The sequence below is a fragment of the Malania oleifera genome, chromosome 9 (assembly GCF_029873635.1).
Source record: "Malania oleifera isolate guangnan ecotype guangnan chromosome 9, ASM2987363v1, whole genome shotgun sequence".
Taxonomy (NCBI): Eukaryota; Viridiplantae; Streptophyta; class Magnoliopsida; order Santalales; family Ximeniaceae; genus Malania; species Malania oleifera.
Window position 1 is genome coordinate 45,275,758 of NC_080425.1, and position 15,138 is coordinate 45,290,895.

General features: G+C 36.8%; 1 protein-coding gene across 5 annotated transcripts in view; it reads right to left on the bottom strand.

Moving 5' to 3' along the window:
• Window positions 1-1,302: 1,302 nt before the first annotated feature.
• The window catches only part of LOC131164089 (embryogenesis-associated protein EMB8-like), a 34,010-nt gene continuing 20,174 nt past the window's right edge, over window positions 1,303-15,138 (bottom strand). For 2 of the 5 annotated variants that reach the window (XM_058121052.1, XM_058121053.1), the window contains exons 14-15: window positions 8,665-8,731; window positions 1,303-1,496 (exon numbers count right to left, since the gene is read on the bottom strand). In XM_058121052.1, coding sequence (XP_057977035.1) covers window positions 1,480-1,496; window positions 8,665-8,731 — 84 coding nt within the window. In that variant the 3' untranslated portion in view covers window positions 1,303-1,479. Of the gene's footprint in view, window positions 1,497-7,847; window positions 8,078-8,664; window positions 8,732-14,135; window positions 14,494-15,138 lie in introns of those variants that run through there. The other 3 variants (XM_058121055.1, XM_058121054.1, XM_058121051.1) reach the window with 2 other exon arrangements.

The window sequence follows — 15,138 nt, forward strand, 5'->3', positions numbered from 1 at the left end:
TTTGAATATGTCAAATGGCTAAGTTATTTGCAATAGGTTTCGATATATATGAAAATGTAAATGACTAGAAAACCTATGCGTTGAGATCCATAAGAAAAGAAGCAATATAAGCTTATGACCCTAAAAAAGATTTATTTATGACTTTTGGTCCTCTAAGCCAAAGCAGGTAAATTCAAGTATAAATCATTGAAAATCTTAGAACACTCAGCTAAACTGGTGAAGAATGATTAAAAGAAAAATACATAAGACGATGATAAGTGCATAACTGAGGGGGAGCAAATTAACTTGAAAATACTATGGCTCTGAAAAATAAGCATAATCACATTTGGTGTCATATTTTGTATTTACATTTGGTATCAAATAATGAATGGTATGTGTAAATTGTTTTATGCATATTTGCTGCAACTTGTTAACCACATGAATTTTTTTAAACTATATTGAGTTAAACTTGTTGCATGCTTATAAATATTTAGGGGAGCTAAGCTCTATCCCTAGAAAAAGAGCATAAAGAACTCATGTGCGTCATGGTATCTCTATAGTTGGTCTAAGTTATTCTAAAATGATTATTTATACGGCTTGGAAATATTAGTGAAATTAATCTTTGACAAGTATAAGCATTTCATTTCTTCTAAGCAAGTTTTCAAACTCAAAGATGGAGCATTTAAAAATTATTTCCTATCTTCGTATGCTCACCAAATATTTTTATGCTTAGACGTGCATTGAACTTTTTGTGGCATGTACTTAATTATGATGATTTTATTGAATACTCTAGATGAACAATATATTGCTTCGCCACAAGTTCCTTGAGTTAAACATATGATCGTATTTTAAAATGCGTTGATATTATTAGGATCTGTTTGGTTAGTATTTTTGGTTATATTTCTTTTCAGAATGTACTTAAATGCTTAACTAGAAAGATGTGTGTTTGTTTAAACTTTGAATTATAGTTTCTTTTTCAGCAAGCATCATCCCCAGTGCTAATTGATAAATATCTAAGGGAAATCTTTTCATATCATATTTTTAAGGCAAGGAAATTTTTTTGCACTAAAATTTGTTTTCTCTTGACTTATTCTTTACTAAAATTTCAGTAATTGCACATAAGATTACATGCAAACTAGTTAGATGGAAATCGTGCTCAAACATACTATTTGCTATCATAAAAGGTAACGACCTCCTTATTTATTTATTTATTTATCTATTTATATATATATATATATTAATTGTTCTAATACCCCCTGCTATGGAACTCGAGCCTCACAAGACACCGGGGTGAATCTAAATATAAAATCATACCTATGTAGCGAAAACGTAATCTATACATCCATACACATCATAAAATACCAGAAATCCGTATTTATATACCATAACTATATAATACATCTCTCTCCAAAATACTTGTCCCAAAGTACAAAACCCTACACAAACTTACCCTCTAAACCAGGGTAATCAATATACTCTCTATCCGCGAGCCTGATCTGCTCACCCAGTTGGTTCACCTGAAAAATGTTAAAGTCATAGGGTGAGTCGACGCTCAGTAAGTGGAAATATGTTATTACTAGTGTGTGTCAACTAAGTTAAGAATACTGTTTAAATAACAACTGAACTGTAGTACAATAATAAATCTCTAAAGCATTTTTTTTTTTCACAATTTAAAATATAACTGTATCATCTGTGTTTTCTACTTTTCATACTGCTAATATCATACTATACTCATCATATACTGTAAGGCTATATACATATACATAACTGTGTTTTATCCATGGAACTATGTATGTCATGATTTGACCCCTCATGATAGGGTTATGCAGCCCATAGGCAGGACTTAATCTGGTCGGCCCTCTAGATTAGTCAATATACTCTACACTACCTCAGTCCGGCCGAACTGCATCCACTCCTAGGCTCGGGATTGGCTGCTACCTCGTCAAATCGGCCCCCTCCACCTAGTGAACTGGGGAGCTGCATACTCTCCGAGCACGGTCAACGGTACCCACATACTATCTGAAATATGTGGTTGCACTCTATCTGTATATAGCAACGGTACCGTGCTCTGTATTCTTTATTTGTATCTTTCTGTATTCTTTCCTCAAGGATCTGAAACTATATATATATATATATATATATATACTCTTTTACTATTTTCATCATGTTTCCAAAATTACCATAACGTTATCTTTCTGTACTGTAAATACTATAATATCTATATACTGTATCTGTAGCATCTTGATGCTATCTCTGTATATCTGTTTGTATACTCTGTCTATATACTCCGTCTGTATACTATGTATGTTATGGTAATAGGAAACATGGCATACTATAATCAATGTATATACTGTTCTGTATAAAGCTGTAATATATACTGATCTGAGTAAAACTGTAATATACTAATTTGGATAAATATCTGTAATATACTGTCTATATCTGTGTAATCGGTATAGTATGATATACTGTAAAAACTATATAAGTTCTTCATCACATAAATATCTACTTAGGCCACACAAGTATTTAAAACTCATATTCTGTAAAACTGGGTAACAAGCTAGTATGCACATATATGCAAAATCTTTGATAACATTATAAAAATTCCTAGCATAGCATATTTCCCTTACCTTAGCTCTGAAAAGCCCCTACTAAATTCTAACCCTATACCCGCAGAGTTCTCCACTCAACACCCTGAAAATCAAATCCCCCAGAACAAAACATCTGTATTTCTTCGTGTATTGTATTTCTTATAATTGAGGGAAAGACAAATACTAAATAAAATGCCTTACCCTGAGATTGGGACGAGAGCCAAACCAATTCCACCAACGATCAGCTCCAGCAAACATGCAGAGAACTTCACCAGAAGCATCGTGGTGGCTTCAGATCGTCGATCCAAGGTAAAACGGGCCCAGAATCGAAGAGAGAGGGGGAGGGAGTCGTAGGAGGGAGAGAGAGAGAGAGAGAAAGAGAGAGAGAGAGAGAGAGAGAGAGAGAGAGGGATTCTGCACTGATTTTTCATCAAAAATCTGGGTTTTCACTATTTATAGAGCCAGATTCGTCGATGAGACACGTCACCTCATCAACGAGCTCTTCAATAATTTCATCGACGAACTTCCCCCCTCGTCGACAAATTTCAATTTGTCCCAAAAACCCTTATCGGTATCTTCTCATCGATGAGTCGTAGCTTCGTCGATGAGGTCCCCTTGTGCACTCATAGACGAATTCCTTGTGTTCGTCGACGAGACCCTATGTAAGAATTCCGGGTTATTATCTCCAAAGTGCAATGTCGTTGATGAAGCCTACTGCCTCCTTCCATTTGTGTTTCCATTTCCCTCTCTCTTATTATTTAAATACCATTAATTTTCAGGTAGTTAGATTCTCCTCTCCTTATAAAATTTGGTCCTCAAAATTTACTATCTGTATCTCCATCTATCATCCCATAAAGGCAAATGATCTACTTATTTTATTACCTGCCCTCACTTGTGGTAGAGGAATACCGTGGTTACATTTATGTTCTGGGAAATTACACATATAAAACTAAAAACTATCTACTAGCTAAAATCAATACGTGTACCTACAAAAGAAACTTATCTAACTATTATACTTTACCTGAGTACTTTTATACCTCTTGGAACAACTGCGGATATCTCTGTCTGATCTGCTCCTCAAGTTCTCAAGAAGCTTCCTCTATGGCATGTTCCTTCATAAAACTTTAACTAACTATATTTCTTTAGTGCGTAAAGTCTGAACCTTCTTGTCCAAAATCTATACTAGTACTTCTTCATATGCCAATGAATCCTTAAGCTCTATCTCTGTATAGCTAATGATGTGGGATGGATCTGGGACGTATTTCCTTAACATGGCAACATGAAACACGCCATGAATTCGAGCCAAAGATGGCGGCAAAGCTAGCCTATAGGCAACTGACCCTATTCTCTCAAGTATCTCAAAAGGGCCAATATACCTAGGGCTCAACTTGCCCTTCTTTGTAAACCTCGTAACTCCTTTCAGAGGAGCTATCTTAAAAAATACTCGATCTCCCACATCAAATTCTAACTTCCGGCGACGAGTGTGTGCGTAGCTTTTCTGCCGACTCTGTGCTACACTAATTCTTTCTTTAATTAGTCAGATCTTGTCACAAGACTGTTATACTATCTCTGGACCCAAAATTCACCTTTCACCTACTTCATTCCAGAAAAGAGGAGAATGACATATCCTACCATACAATGCCTCGTATTAAGCCATGTCAATACTAGCCTAATAGCTATTATTGTAAACAAACTCAACTAACGGCATAAACTGAATCCAACTGCCTCCAAAATCAAGCACACAAGCACGAAGCATATCCTCTAGTGTCTGAATCGTCCTCTCAGTCTGACCATCTGTCTAAGGATGAAAAGCAATGCTAAAATCTAACTGCATACCCATAGCCTCCTGAAAACTTTACCAGAATCGTGAAGTAAACCGAGGATCTCAGTCCGAGACTATGGATACTGGTACTCCATGAACACAAACTATCTCCTGAACATATATCTCTTCCAGTTTATCCATGGAATAACCGATTTTAATAGGGATGAAATGAGCGATTTTTGTCAGAAGATCTACAACCACCCAAATCACATTCAATCCCTGTCGTACTAGTGGTAACCCCGTAACAAAGTCCATCGTAACGTGGTCCCATTTCCATTCTGGAATCAATAGTGGCACCAGCTGTCCTGTCAGTCTCTGGTGCTCAGCTTTAACCTGCTGACACGTTAAGCATTGCTGAACAAATTCGGCTATCTCCCTCTTCATTCCACTCCACTAGAAATACTCTCGCAGGTCCCTATACATTTTAGTACTGTTGGGATGGACCATGTATAGGGATTTGTGAGCCTCCTCCAGTATAGTTCTCCTAATCTCAGTATCTGCAGGAACACATAGCCTAGTATGGAATCGTAGAGCTCCGTCATCTAATATGCTAAACTCCTCTCCCCGACCATCCCGTACTCTAGCCATCACCTCTGACAACTCTGCATCATCGCCCTGAGCTGCTTTAATCCTCTCGTATAGTGTAGGCTAAACCACTAGGCTAGCAATAACTGCCTGAGGACTCTTCTCTACCAATTCTATACTGCGCCTCTCCAAATCCATTAGAATTGAGTGCTGAATCTCCATAGGTGCTAGTACTGGTCCCCCTAATTTTTTGCTCAGAGCATCTGCCACTACAGTTGCTTTTCCTAGGTGGTAACTAATCGTGCAATCATAGTCTTTAATAAGTTCTAGCCACCTTCTTTGCCTCATATTCAACTCTTTCTGGGTAAAGAAATATTTCAAACTCTTATGATCCATGAAAATCTCGCACTTTTCACCACATAAATAATGCCTCCAGATCTTGAGAGCATACACCACTGCAACAAGCTCTAAATCATAGACAGGATAATTCTTCTCATATTCTTTAAGTTATCTAGACGCATATGCAATGAACCTGTCGTACTACATCAACACGCATCCAAGACCCTTCAAAGAGGCATCACTATAAATTACGAACCCATCCTCCCCTGAAGGAATAGCCAGTACTAGAGCTGAAACTAACCACTATTTTAACTCTTGAAAACTCTGCTCACAGTCATCATTCCATTCAAATTTTACATTTTTCCTCATTATTCATGTTAATGGACCTAATAGCCTGGAGAAACCATCCACAAAACGCCGGTAATAACCTGCTAATCCCAGAAAACTCCTAACTTCCTGAACATTTCCCGGCCTTTCCCAACTCACCACTGCCTCTATTTTACTCGGATCAACTAATACTCCTGCTTTTGAGATCACATGGCCGAGAAAAGTAACTTGCCTTAACCAGAACTTATATTTCTTGAATTTTGCATATAATTCTCTTTCCCTTAATACCTGCAACACCAGCCTCAAATGATGCTCATGCGCCTCAAAACTCCTCGAATAGACTAGTATATCATCAATAAACACAACCACAAACTGGTCCAAATACTGGTGGAACATCCAATTCATCAAATCCATGAATACTGTTGGAGCATTAGTTAACCCAAATGGCATCACTAAGAACTCGTAATGCCCATGCCTGGTACGAAATGCGGTCTTCGAAATATCTTCTGCTTTAACTTTCACCTGATGGTAGCCTGACCGCAGATCAATTTTAGAGTAAACCTGGGTCTCCTGGAGCTGATCAAATAAATCATCGATCCTAGGGAGAGGATATTTATTCTTGACTGTCAGTTTGTTTATCTCCCTATAATCGATGCATAATCTCATGGTTCCATCTTTCTTTCTCATGAACAGAACTAGTGCACCCCAAGGCGACACACTGGGCCTGATGAAACCTTTATCCAGCAATTCTTGTAACTGTTCTCTCAATTCTTTTAACTCTACCGGGGCCATACGGTATGGTGCTTTCGATATTGGTGCAGATCCCAACAACAAGTCTATAGTGAACTCAATCTCATAATCTGGTGGCAAACCAGGCAATTCTTCTGGAAATACATATGGGAATTCCCTCACTACTAGTATGTCAGCTTGTCTCAATTCTTCTTTTGGAAATTCTTTTATGTATGTGACATACCCCTATCAACCACCTTGTAACAATCTCCTCACATGAATAGCCGACACTAGCTATGGCGAGGCACGCACGCGTGAACCCGTAAATCTAAATTCTAGCTCATCCGGGGTTCTGAAAATTACTTCTTTCTGATGGCAATCAATACTAGCGTGATAAATAGCTAACCAATCCATACCCAGTATCACATCAAATCCCTGCATATCTAGGATCACAAGATCGTCTAAAAGCTCTTTCTCTTGAATACTTATTGAAAAATTTTGAAGTACCCTCTTGCATCTAACCACAGATCCCGTCGGCATACCCACAGACAATTCTATATCTAATGGTTGTGTCTCTATTCCAACTATCTTCATATATCCTGCCGATATAAAAGAGTGGGTGGCACCTGTATCAAACAAAACAATCATTTTATATGGTAAAGCAGTAAGAGCACCTATGACCACGTCTCCAGCCGTCTCAGCGTCTCTCGGTGTCAATGCATAGACCCTCGCCGGCACAGTGTTCCTCTATTGACTACCGCAAGGCGCCTGATATCCACCTTGAAATGGTCTAGGAGCCTGAGCATAATTCGACTACGTCTGACATGATCGAACCATATGACCAGGTCTCCCGCATCGATAACAAACATTTTCCCCCAATTGGCACTCACCAGGATGTCTCCGTACGCATCTAGGACAAATGGCAAAAAGTTGTCCGCCCTGAAATCCCTTATGCTCTACCATCTGCCTCTGGCCTCCGCCAGATCTACCTCCTCTCTAAGGGCCTCGACTGTGACCTTCCTGAAAACTCAAGGGCGTAGTCCTCTTCCTCTAACTCTGTGTCTTCGTCTCTATAGATTGACTCTCCTCCGCTATAGTGGCCCTGTCAACCAATTCTGCAAAATCTTGGATCCTCAATACCGCCATCTGTCTGTAAATGTCTCGCCTCAAGTTCCTCTCAAACATTTTGGCTTTCTTCACTTCATCGGGGATAATATATGGGTAGAAACACAAAAGCTCGATAAATCTCGCCGCATACTACTGGACAATCAATAATCCCTGGGACAGGCTCAGAAACTCCTGTACTCGAGCCTCTTTAACTGAGGCAAGGTAATATCTATTGAAGAACACGTCCCTGAAACGAGCCCAAGTCATTAGCACTGATATAGCCCTCTGCTCCTCCAATAACCTGGTGGCTGCCCATCATCTTTTGGCTTCCCTTGCCAGCCTATATGTAATGTACATAACTTTCTGCTCGTTGGTGCAGTGAAGTACTGTCAGGATCTTCTCTACCTCCTGCACCCAATTCTCAGCAACTACAGGATCAGTCGCTCCAGAAAAAGCTAGTGGATTCATCTTCATGAATTTCTCTATGGTGCATCCCTGAACGGGAGATAGGCCTCCCTGCTCTCTAGAACTCCACGCTATCTTAGCCATAACTTGCTGAGCCACACTACGTAGCATAGCATCTGAATCTCCACCTGCTGCGCCAGAAGGACCAACACCATCATCCCCACTAGCGTGAGCGCTATTGCCTCTTGGGTCCATCCTGCAAACACATAGAACACCGTTTCAAAATTTTATTTCCCTACAGACCCAACTTATTCAACTAAACTCCAAATTCTCTACTAACCATCCCTCCTAATCCTAATCCCAAAATCCACTCCTGCAACCCAAACACCTGACTCGTCGACAGTTTATTTTGGTTTTCCTGAAATCGTCACCCGAGGAAAAATACATAAACTACCACGAAATCCTGTATCCAGATCACAGAATAAAACCTCAAATCTTTTTTTTTTTTTTCTATATTCTGGTATTATTTTTCGCTACACTCTAGAGTCTATAGAACCTAGCAACCTAGGCTTCGATACCAAACTATAACAACCTCCTTATTTATTTATTTATCTACTTTTTATATATATATTAACTGTTCTGATACCCCTTGCTATGGAACTCGAGCCTCGGAAGGCACCGGGGTGAATCTGAATATAAAATCATACCTATGCGGGGAAAATGAAATCCATAGATCCATACACATCATACAATACCAGAAATCCATATTTCTATACCATAACTATATAATACATCTCTCTCCAAAATACTTGTCCCAAAATACAAAACACTACACAAACTTACCCTCTAAACCAGGGTAATCAATATACTCTCTATCCGCGAGCCTGATCTGCTCGCCCAGTTGGCTCACCTGAAAAATGTTAAAGTCATAGGGTGAGTCGATGCTCAGTAAGTGGAAATATGCTATTACTAGTATGTGGCAACTAAGTTAAGAATACCTTTTAAATAAAAACTAAACTATAGTACAATAATAAATCTGTAAAGCATATCTTTCTTTTGACAATTTAAAATATAACTGTATCATCTGTGTTTTCTACTTTTCATACTGCTAATATCATACTATACTCATCATATACTGTAAGGCTATATACATATACATAACTGTGTTTTATCCCTAAAACTCTGTATGTCATGATTTGACCCCTCATGACAGGGTTGTGCGGCCCGTAGGCGAGACTTAATTTGGTTGGCCCTCCAGATAAGTCAATATACTCTACACTACCTCGGCCCGGTCAAACTGCATCCACTCCTAGGCTTGGGACTGGTTGCTACCTCGTCACACCGGTCCCCTCCACCCAGTGAACTGGGGAGCTGCATACTCTTCAAGCATGGTCGACGGTACCCACATACTATCTAAGATATGTGGTTGCACTCTATATGTTTATAGCAACGGTATCGTGCTTTGTATTCTTTATCTGTATCTGTCTATATTCTTTCCTCATGGATCTGATACTATATATATATATATATATATATATATACATATATATACTCTTTTACTGTTTTCATCATGTTTCCAAAATTACCATAACGCTATCTTTCTGTACTGTAAATACTGTAATCTCTGTATACTGTATCTGTAGCATCTTGATGCTATCTCTGTATATCTGTCTGTATACTCTGTCTATATACTCCATCTGTATACTCTGTATGTCATGGTAATAGGAAACATGGCATACTATAATCACTGTATATATTGTTTTGTATAAAGCTGTAATATATACTGATCTGAGTAAAGTTGTAATATACTAATTTGGATAAATATCTGTAATATACTGTTTATATCTGTGTAATCGTTATAGTATGATATACTGTAAAAACTATATAAGTTTTTCATCACATAAATATCTACTCAGGCCACACAAATATTTAAAACTCATATTCTGTAAAACTAGGTAACAAACTAGTATGCACTTATGTGTAAAATCTTTGATAACATTATAAAAATTCCCAGCATAGCATATTTCCCTTACCTTAGCTCTAAAAAGCCCCTACTAAATTCTAGCCCTATACTCGCAGAGTTCTCCACTCAACACCCTGAAAATGAAATCCCCCAGAACAAAACATCTGTATTTCTCCGTGTATTGTATTTCTTATAATTGAGGGAAAACCAAATACTGAATAAAATGTCTTACCCTGAGATTGGGACGAGATCCAAACAATTCCACCAACGACCAGCTCCAGCAGACTTGCAGAGAACTTCGCCAGGAACATCGTGGTGGCTTCAAATCGTCGATCCGGCATAAAACGGGCCCAGAATCGAAGAGAGAAGGGGAGGGAGTCGTAGGAGAGAGAGAGAGAGAGAGAGAGAGAGAGAGAGAGAGAGAGAGAGAGAGAGAGAGAGAGAAGGGTTCTGCGCTAATTTTTCATCAAAATTCCAGGTTTTCACTATATATAGAGTCGGATTCGTCGACGAGACATGTCACCTCATCGACGAGCTCTTCAATAATTTCGTCGACGAACTTCCTCCCTCGTCGACGAATTTCAGTCTATCCCAAAAACCCTTCTCAGTATCTTCTCATCAACGAGTCGTAGCTTCATCGACAAGGTCCCCTTGTGCGCTCATCGATGAATTCCCTGTGTTCATCGACGAGGCCCTACATTATTATCTCCAAAGTGCAATGTCGTCGACGAAGCCTACTACTTCCTTCCGTTTGTGTTTCCATTTTCCTCTCTCTTATTATTTAAATACCATTATTTTTCAGGTCGTTACATATGTTGTATGTTTTAAATTCTAAATTTTTAACGGGTCTTATAAGATGTTTTTAATTGAAATAATTATAGATACTTCTAGTCTAACTATGTTTAACATGTCATTTTAATCTCTTAATGATCAGTTATACTATCTTTATAAGCTTAATTGCCAAAAAGGGGGAGAGTCTTTGTGAGCTTAAATAAAATTTGTTTCAAAAAGGGGGAGTTATCCTTTTAAAGCTAAGGAATTTTTTTTCTTAAATTGTTTTACACTCAGCTTAACCCTTTTACTGATGACAAAAGGGGGAGGGGACTGTTAAGAAAATTGATACATTTTATTGTACTCCTTACTTTCTAAATGAGCTTTAAAGTTTACATAAGATATGCAATATGCTAAATCTAGATGTATATTGAGCTGAATTTAAAATTTTCAACTTGAAATATTTCAATGTCTTCTCTTTGGATATGATTGAATTACAATGTCTATGTTGAATTTATGCATTTTCCTTTTGTGTTTGTCATCATCAAAAAGTGGCAGATTGTTGAATTTTTGAGACCGATCCCGTTTTGATAATGACAAAACACAAATATCTCATCTATGCGTCTAGTACTTGAACAAGTTTATACTTCAAGCATGCACACATGGCAAAGGAAAATGGAAGCCGTAAGGAATATAAAACTCACATATCTTGGCCCATTCCATAGAGAATTCAAGAGCAAATGAGTGAAGACATAGTCTTATTTCAGTTGTATTTTTTTAGATTATATTTGTATATGCATGCTTACATGATATAGTTGGAAGCTCAAAAATGACATATAGACTGACCTTAGGATGCATATTTTTCATGACATATTCATATGCATTGACCTAGGTTGGATCAGGCTAAATAACAGGCAGCTCGTTGATGATTCCCCTAGTTTCATTGATGAATGCATGAAGGCCACTTGTCGATGAGAAAATACCAAGGCCTCAATAATTTCAGTTAGTGCCCCGTTGATGAATCCCCTGGTTTCATCTCCGAATGAGTGTTGAACACTCATCAACGAACGTGTGCACTCGTCGACGAGTCCGTCGGGCAGAACGATGCTCCAACACTCAACGGGCAGATTTTTTATTAATGAAATTATTTCTTTTATGATCCAATGGTTAGGATATGCCCATATGTGAAGATGCTTATAAATATCAAACCCTAAACCTAGTTTTACATTCTTTTACCAATGCTCTTCACATAAAAACATTCTTGAGCATTCTTTATGTTGATTTTCAAGATCAAAGGGCGTTCACTCATATCTTTTGCAAACATCTTGAGTATTGAGGTTTGGTAAAACAAGCTTTAATTTTTAAGCATTCAATCATCATATTCAAATGATTTATTCTCTCATTTTCTTTTATTTTTAATATCTTATTGAGAGCAGGAGCCCTTGTTCTTCATCGATTTATTATTTGAAATATCTCCTTAGGAAAAAGTTTTGTTAGAGTTTAAATCTTTGAAAGCATTCACGTTTATAATTTATTCAAAGATTTCATCATATTCCATTATTGCAAAAACTATTTGAGAGCAAATCGTAAAATATTCAAAATACATATTTTTGAAAAATCTTTTGTGGAGAAATTTTTTAAATAAAGTTTAGATCTTTGGAGCAAACATATCATATATATTTTTATATACAAAGATCATATATTTGATTATTGCAAAAATATTATTGAAAACATCACATACACTCATTGAGCTTCAAGATTATATCATATGAGTATGTTTAGGATTTTATTATACTCATTAGCTTGTTGAGAAGCATTCGAGTGTTCAGGAATTTCATTCAACTATTGTATTAATGGTTTGGGCTTGTCAACCAGGAAGGAGGAAGCTACGCATCTTATAAGCAACAGAATAGGAGAAGCACACATCATGTAAGTAGCAGAGTAGGAGGAAGTTGTGTCTCTTGTATGTAGCGGGTTTGTAATGGGAAGCTCCGCCCGAGTTTAAGGAGCAGATTAGTGGAATCCTTGGGTCTTTTGCCCAAGGCGAGGACGTAGGCCGAGTTTGGCCAAACCTTGTAAAATCTTGTGTTTAGATCTCTCTTCCTTTATCTTTTTATTTCCACTTGCACTTAATTAATTGTTTATTGTGTATACTTTATTTATAATTGCTGCACTAAAAACTGATTGGGTAATACTGAATTATTTGAGATAATATTAACTTGAATTTAGTAAATTGAGCAATACTAAAATTTAAATTTCTCGAGGCTAGCATTTGTAGTTGTGATTTTAAAATTAGGACTTAAAGGCCTACAATTTTAAAAATACACAATTCACCCCCCTCTTGGGATTACACCTAAATTCACAATATTTTGAGAGGAAATTATATACTTTAATGAGCTTCATTTATAAATCCTTTAAGAGTGCACATTGAGCTTTCTATTGTACATCTCTGTTTATTTGAGAAGCATTTCATTGCGAAAAGTCTTATATATTTGAACTATTTTGGCTCAGCTCAGTAAGTGAGCTAGGGAGACTCTGCCCTATAAGGAGAATCAGTTTGGCTTAACCCGATAAGTGAGTTAGGGAGATTCTGCCCTGTAAGGAGAACCAGTTTGGTTCAGCCCAGTAAGTGAGTTAGGGAGACTCCACCTTGTAAAGAGAACCGGTTTGGCTTTGCCCAATTAATTGAGTTTGGGATACTCCGCCTTGCAAGGAGTTGTAAACAGTTTCTTCTCCACCTAGTTAAGTGAGCAGGGTTAGTGAAATCTTTGGGGGGTTTGCCCAAGGCGAGGACGTAGACAAGATTGGCAAAACCTCATTAAAATCTTCTCTTTCTCTCTCTCTCTCTCTCTCTCTCTCTCTCTCTCTCTCTCTCTCTCTCTCTCTCTCTCTCTCTCTCTTTATCTCATTTAATTTTCGCACTTTAATTTCCACACATGTATGCTTATTTATTTATTATTATAATTATTTTACATACACACATTTTAATTTAAATGGGATATGTTCTATACGTGTATATTTATATTCATTGTTTAATTATTTTAGATGCACACTTATATTTTGAATGCGATATGATTTAAGGTGATACAACGTAAATTTAATTTAACCAAAAAGTTTTAAAATCCAATTCACTCCTCCCCCCCCCTTGGGATCACATCATAACTATCAATAGGTTTAATCTAAACAATCACAAATCTAGGTTTCTCAAAGAAATAGACTTGTTATTTGATTTAAAGTACAAATGAATTTTGGACAACCAAAGTCAGAGGTAATATCTTTCTTTGGATGGGTTGAGACAATTAACACTTGGGCAATTTTTTGATGATATTTTAGGTGTATTGATACTAGGGTAATTTTTGAAGAGGCTCTAATATTTGCTTATCCTGAAAGTATCTTTAATAGTTGAAGTTCTTGATTTCCTATTACAAAAGGAAGCAAAAATGTTTTCAATATAATCAACAATGACTTTTATCTTACTTATCTTCCATAGCCTTTCAATATATTTTCAAATCAAAATCAGAGAAATAACTTGTTCAGAACATTGCTATAAATTATGCAAATTTCGGAATAAAGAAACAATGGGGCAAGTGAAGAAATTCATAGAAAGATTTGATAGCAATAATAGAGGTCCAACTCAGGTAATGCGTGGGACAAAATAGGGTAGCTGCATACATATATTTCTTCAAAGAGTGGTCAAAAAATGTCATCTTTGTCTTTCTCTAAAATTTTTATTCTAAAATATTAGTAAAATAGGGGCAATTGTCGATATTCATTTTTAACCCAATTTAGTAAGGTCTCGATGATTATAACAAAATAAATAAATAAATAATAAGCCCAAATTCAAGGAGAAAAGTTGCATCGTAATGCGGTTGATTGGCTATTTATTCGCGGTTGACTTGCCCATTCTCTTCTTTGGATTTGACGCCACTTGATCTACCCTGCTTATTGCAACAAATCAAGGTTAGTCCAATTGCCCTTTTCTTTTTTGGTGTTTCCAAGGTATATTTTGGTATTTGCATAAATACAACTATGTTATAAAATAGGTTGTATGTCATTGTTTTTACATGATAAATTTTCAATTTTGTGATGTAAAATGTCATCTAGGTCTGGTTTAAAGTGAAATTATAGCCTAATTTGTGAAAAAATTGTATAAGTTTACGTTGAAATTGCATTTTTTTCAAAAAGGATCATGTTGACAGCTAACGGTGTCTACCCCTCGAGACTTTAAAAAAATAGTTGTTGGGCTATAGTGGGCAGTTGACCGGCCTTTACAAGCAGACAATCTGTCTATTCAAAGGTCATGTTTTTAGTCATTTTCTATAAACTTTATATGGTTTTCATGTTATTTTTTCCTTTGGAGTGTATGATCGAGTTTAAATTCTAATATCTCAAATCTAGTACTCTTTTGCACTAGTGAAATCGCAAACAAGTTGCTTTAGTTCAAATGTAGGTCACGTTTGAGCAAACCACTATAAATTTGCGTACTTCTCTTGCTTGTAATTTTATTAATCTTGTTTCTTATAGTTTAATTGAATGCTTGCATAATTGCATTCATTTGTTGATTAAATGTTTAAATATTTTTA